This window comes from Haliotis rubra, unplaced genomic scaffold (genome assembly GCF_003918875.1).
Source record: "Haliotis rubra isolate DU_JTF1 unplaced genomic scaffold, ASM391887v1 Scf33, whole genome shotgun sequence".
Lineage (NCBI taxonomy): Eukaryota > Metazoa > Mollusca > Gastropoda > Lepetellida > Haliotidae > Haliotis > Haliotis rubra.
The window spans coordinates 3,453,684-3,459,644 of NW_025767002.1; the positions used below are offsets into that span (position 1 = coordinate 3,453,684).

The 5,961-nt window shown below is 40.7% G+C and overlaps 1 protein-coding gene across 3 annotated transcripts; it reads right to left on the reverse strand.

Moving 5' to 3' along the window:
- Positions 1–752: 752 nt before the first annotated feature.
- On the reverse strand, positions 753–4,514 carry LOC124284189. Of its 3 annotated transcripts, none has more exons than XM_046720252.1 (5): positions 4,394–4,514; positions 3,408–3,575; positions 3,132–3,345; positions 2,638–2,745; positions 753–1,737 (listed from the first exon to the last, which is right to left on the reverse strand). In XM_046720252.1, the coding sequence occupies exons 2-5, from the start codon at positions 3,539–3,541 to the stop codon at positions 1,597–1,599; spliced, it is 597 nt and encodes a 198-aa protein (XP_046576208.1). In that variant the 5' UTR covers positions 3,542–3,575; positions 4,394–4,514; the 3' UTR covers positions 753–1,596. The 3 variants fall into 3 exon arrangements, with proteins under 3 accessions (XP_046576208.1, XP_046576210.1, XP_046576209.1); XM_046720254.1 differs by having other exon boundaries at positions 3,132–3,342; positions 3,405–3,575; XM_046720253.1 differs by lacking the exon at positions 4,394–4,514 and having other exon boundaries at positions 3,408–3,830.
- Between the last annotated feature and the right edge of the window lie 1,447 nt (positions 4,515–5,961).

A 5,961-nucleotide genomic window follows, 5' to 3' on the forward strand; every position in this document is an offset into this window, starting at 1 on the left:
GTGATATTGCCTTGCTTGCCTCGGATGAAAATTCACTTCCGTATGTTCTGTAAGTGTCAGGAGTGGCGTCTTGATAAAACACATAAATTAAATGCTTCATTTGTTTGATGTTTCGGTGCGTCGAGTCTGTTGTCTTCTGATTAGCACTGATTATGAGTCTGTTTCAAATGATACGGCCCTAAAAATAGCCATCCCATGAAAAAACAGAGCAACAGAATTTCTGTGCTATATGCTCTTCATATGGATACTGTGAGTGAGTGAGTTTAGTTTTACGCCGCTTGTAGCAATATTCCAGCAATATCACGGCGGGGGATACCGGAAATGGGCTTCACACATTGTACCCATGTGGGGAATCGAACCCGGGTTTCGGCGTGACGAGCCAACGCTTTAACCACTAGGCTACACCACCGCCCCTGAATGGCGGAGAACAAGCCTACAAAACATCCGTCGTGGAACTTACATAAGCAGCCCGTGTTTATTACGCGATGCTACCAGCGGGAAACAATGGTAAGGTTCGCTGACTTACTTCATGCGTGTCATTATATACCACTTGTATTGATCGATGCTCATGATGTCAGTCACTGGATTGCCTGCTGAAGACTCAGTTATGTGTAGACCGCCTTTTATTGCTGGAATAGTGTGGTGTTAAACAACAACCACAAACACTCTGTGTTTCTAATCTCATACTCAACTGCAAATAAACCTGCGCACATATCCGTGTTAAAAAAAATACAATACAGAACTATTTCGAATAGTTTTAGTATTTCCCTTTATTCAGATATTAACTATCCTGCTTTAACTGATACAGAAAATGATTTCCTACTTAAACTAAATCACATATATCTCTATAATACATTTTATGAACAGCAACTTTCATCCTAATTGCTTATTCAATAACTAGGTCTTGCACAACGGATCACATGGTCTGTCCGTCAACACAAAACAATTTCAGTGATATGGCTGTCTTAAAGGGGCTCGCTACCACTGAGTCCCGTGGACAGGGAGTGTTCTGCATGCCGTGAGAAAGACCGAGCCGTAGCCCGATTTAACTGCCATTTACACAGACATCATGAAGTCTGTGTCGGGAGAGAGGCAAAGGATTTTAAGGACGCATGATTTGTTACCCAAGTCTTATCAACCCCCTTACCCCCCACAAGAAAAAAATCAACACCCCACCACCCCTCAAGCCGTCCTTCAAGAGGCACAGAGGCAACATATTTTCACTGAACGCGGGACAAAACGCAAGATGGCCGACTTTTCATGACTCATACACTGGGTCACGACAACCTGGCAGCAGCTGAATACGTGAGCATCCAGATCTTGGCCCGGTTGCGTTGTCATGGCAATAATGACGTCACGACCCCAGGTCACCCGGCTTGATGTTTCAAATACCAGCAAATATTAGGTAGCGGAAATGACCTGACATAACCTAATCACTTGAAATAGAGGTTTTGTTTCAAGGGAATAAAGTAACAGATAGACCATTGTTAAGAGAAATGTTGGGAGAATATGTAAAACGGCGCCGCCAGAAGAGCGTATGATCTATGTTTGACAACGGGGCCTGATTCAGAAGGTCGACAGGCGACACAGGTAATTTCATGTAGGCGGAGTATCACGGGGAGGTCGAAGAAGACACTCGTGGCGACGGAGAACGTCCTCCAGGACCTGGATTTGTCCACGGCTGTTGGCGATCTCGTCCTTCAGAAGGGCGTTCTCCGTCTCATATCCGGCGATCTCCTGGATAAACACAAAACGAAATCATTGGCGAGTTAGTGGTGCTGAACGTTTATTGCTCAACTTGATTTCAGTGTTTTCAACTGCAATGGGCTTTATAGTTTGGGTGACTACATTGACTTACTATTCAAGCAGTCATAAGGGCGTATTAAACGAGCAGTGTTATTACCGAGGTTCGGGTTTCCTGGATGTACTACTATGACGTTCATGTTGGGAGACAATGGTTACTATAGAAACGAGGACCTATCCCTTTTCATATGTCCACTTTGCACAGAAAGACATCCATGACGTCATGTACATCACTTAATCATCTCTGTTTTGAGGACAATGGAATAGTTTTAAACTATAAGAATTTCTTTACCATGTCAATGTTCTCGATACTATTGTATAGATCATCCAGAACATCTCACAAGTACGTAAGCTAATAATTATAGATATATGTTTCCCATTTGAGAACAAATAATGCTCATTGAAGGAGTGTTCGTTGTGGTATTGCACCACAGTCTATGTTGGCCCTAGACAGTCGATAGACGCATAAATTACGCGGACTACAAAAAAATATTTTAAAATGTTTTGCTAACTTCAGAAATGACCGATTATTGAATGGTTGCTACTGATATAAAGGCTTGAGATACTGCTTTCCAGTCGTCTTATTCTTTATGTATTCACACCTCCCATAACCTATTTACCATACATCCTCACTACCTCATGCATTCCTGCTTCCTCTCGATAGAAGATGTTTATATATAGAATATATACAGCAAACCCTCGTTAACACGAGTTCTTGTGGAACTGTCCGGGTTACCCAATTCTGGGTTAACAATTGCATATACACGCAGAAGCTTTCGAACTAATTGGTTCTGGAATAATCGGGTTTTACGATATTAAATATGTTTAAATTACCTCTTGCAACAGTTGTTCCCTCTCCTTCTTCCTAATACGACTCATGGTGGCGTGGTGCTTGTTTTTCTTCTTGACTTTTTCTCGTTTGTCCATTTCCCCTGCTGTCATCTGAAAAACGTACATGAACATTCCGTTTACAATCGAGTCTGAACCAGATAATCCAGTGATTAACATCCTGGGTGAAATATAAGAAGTTATTCTGGTACGAGCATGTGACAGATTAAAAAAAGTGTCAGTTTTATAAAAGACATTCTTGCCCAATGTTTAGCCCATGAACAATGTTCATCAAACTTAAAAAACAAGTCTCCTATTGGGTGGAATATACGAAGTTATTCCTGGTACGAACATGTGACAGATGCAAAAACGTGTCAGTTTTAAAACGACAAATGTTTATCCCAAGGACAACGGTCCTCAAATTTGAAAAACAAGTCTACTATTGGATAAAAATATGAGACGTTAATTATTCCTGGCATGAGCATGTAGCAGATAGTTACCTCAGGTGGTGGTTTCGGCTGACTCGACACAGTAAGGTTGGGTCGCCTCAACTTGATTTTGGTGTTGAGTTCCAGCTTGATTAGGGGCATAAAGCTGTGACATTCGCTTGTGGCAACCATGGCCTTGGCAACCGCAGGGTCAAGACCATTGTCCAGGGGGTCAACCATATTCAGGTGATCGTCCTGGGGCATCACCATATATAGGTGATCGCATCACCATTTCAGGTGACTCAGATTCATCATCCATTATATATAGGTGAGGCTCAGACATCATCCTGGGACTCGGGCAAAACCATGTTTAGGTCATCGTCCTGGGGGTCCGACCTCAACATATCCAGACCCACGTCCTGGGGGCCGGGCACAACCATATTCAGACCAGAAACATCCAGGGGATTATTTGAATGGTCCATGATGGAGAACTGTTCGCGTCACGAGCCTGGATGTCTTCAATAAAACGTGAGATATAAATCGTTAATAAAGTGTTTCAATTCAAATACCCTCTACCGAAGAATGACAGCTCGGTAGCAATGAAACCAATTTGAAGTCGAAGATTAATATGCATCTCTTCAACCAATCAGAAGCTCTCATTGTCACCTGACAGCATTACTCACATTTCGACTTGAGTTCACACTTACATATCACTCACGCTTTATGAATTAAATTGTGCAATTCCTGGCAAAGTTCCCATGCACAACATATATAATATATTTTTATATACTGTCTTATGTCAATGAACCTTAGAAGATATTGGTCTTGCAAAGATAGTTTCTACCTTTTAGCTATCAATATATGAATTGCGTTCCGTAAATGTTACCCTAACTTAGACGCACAATCGCCGACCGGTTTTCCCCACCACGTGCCTTGTCTTTCGAGCCCTCGCAACTTGGCTTTCCCCGACCTTGACCTACATGCTGGGTACATGACTGCCTTCACAGGAGCTATGGCCGCTCCCAATGTGACACGCTTGCATCGAACAGTTTTGTTAACTCATACGCTATGTAATGGAATTCCCAGCTATCAACGGTTATATGTACAATAATCATACAGGTTCGTGACATGCGAGATGTAATAGCTAGAAATGGTGTTAATACAATTAGGCCGCTCGGCTGTTTGTTTGATGTTGTATCACCTTCTGTAAGTAGGGGATCCGCTACTTAATTGTTTTCACGGATAATTTACAGTTATTTTCTGTGAAACTTCATAGAAACTGGTTGCTCCCAGCTTAAGAAATAATCAGCTGAACATATCCAATCAATGCCCACCTTCTGCAATTGCAAATTCTTCTCCACGATGGGCTGTGCTTTGAAGTCTCGCCCGTTGAACTGAGGACAGCACCTCCCACCTATTTGATGCACGACGCGTTGAATGTCAGGTCGTCGTTGTCTCGGGAGCATGTGTACTGCACACTGTTCTTGTAATCTATAAATGCTTACACGTGTGTTAGGTCAAGCGATACTTGTTAGGGCAGCATTTTTATTTCTGTGTTTTTCACCGACCGACCGACCGACCCCCGTAGAAAGCTTTATGTTTCATTCCAACACAGCCGACTCGAACCTTAAATGTACCGCTTCGTCATATAACATGTATATCTTTTAATCAGTCGCTGCCACAAGTCCAAAGAACCATGGTAATCCTTACTGGAGAGATGTTTTATCTTCTTGGAGGATATTCTGTAAGAAAATTACTTTTGTGGAAAATGATGTAGACCAAATCCGGAACTTTTGGTTATAAAGTTGAAGAACTCCTCAATGATAACCTCCAAACTGCTATATTGAAAGGTTTATTGCAATGAAAAATAATACGTTTAGTTGTTTTACTAGGAAATGGCACTATTTAAATACCGTACGCTGACATTGTAACTTAGCACACATGCAAGTTGACTTACTCACAGTATTATGTCCAATACAGTTATAGCACTTTCACCCAGCTCCCGTCTATCTATAGATGTACACCCTCATATGTGTATACAATTCTGTACTGACTTGATGATGTTACTGCCAACACATGGCACTCGTCTGTCTGTACATGCAGCTTTAAATGGAATAATAAAAAAAGTCCAAAGAACGCGAGAAATTGAATGAGAATTACAATACATGAGAATCAGGACATTATTCAGGTAATTTTGTCTGTAAAGTTTTTTGCTATGTTTTGTTTGTTTTGTTGTTTTTTTCCCCGACCAACCGACCCATGTTCAGAATTTAGTGGTTACGTGAAACACATAAAATAATTATGCCCTTACACCAAATGCAGTGGAAAATTACTGTATGAAATAAAAATAGACAATGACTTCCAGTCTCGCAGACATGATTGACCGAGAAAGGTTTAACCCACAAATTTGCTACTTGATCCTTGTCCGCTCCTTTCTTAAAAGGATTTAATTCCGAGATGAAAAACTACAAATTATTATGAAGTTGATTTGTGTTGTAGTTTCTCTGTACATAGAGATTGGTACTTTTGCCTCTAATGAAATCGAAATTTGACATAATAATTGATCAAATTCTGAATAAACTTACATAGTAATAGGTATTACTGTAACAGTTGTACTTCTGCCTCATCTCGTTATGATCGTTAAAAACATTTTGTGGAAAAGGTGATATTGATAATAGGTTGATGTGAAAGATGGGGCCTACAGACATATGTGATTGGGATCATAATAAGTTCATGTCTGAAAAGAAAGAAACAAAGAAAGAAAAAAGGACATACAGACATACGTGAATATCACACTTGATCACAGAATAAGAAACATTTGCCATATTTACCTGAAGTTTACATTAACCCTGATTTTGTCGGTCAAGATATATCGTTTATCAGAATCGGAAAATCCAGTGTT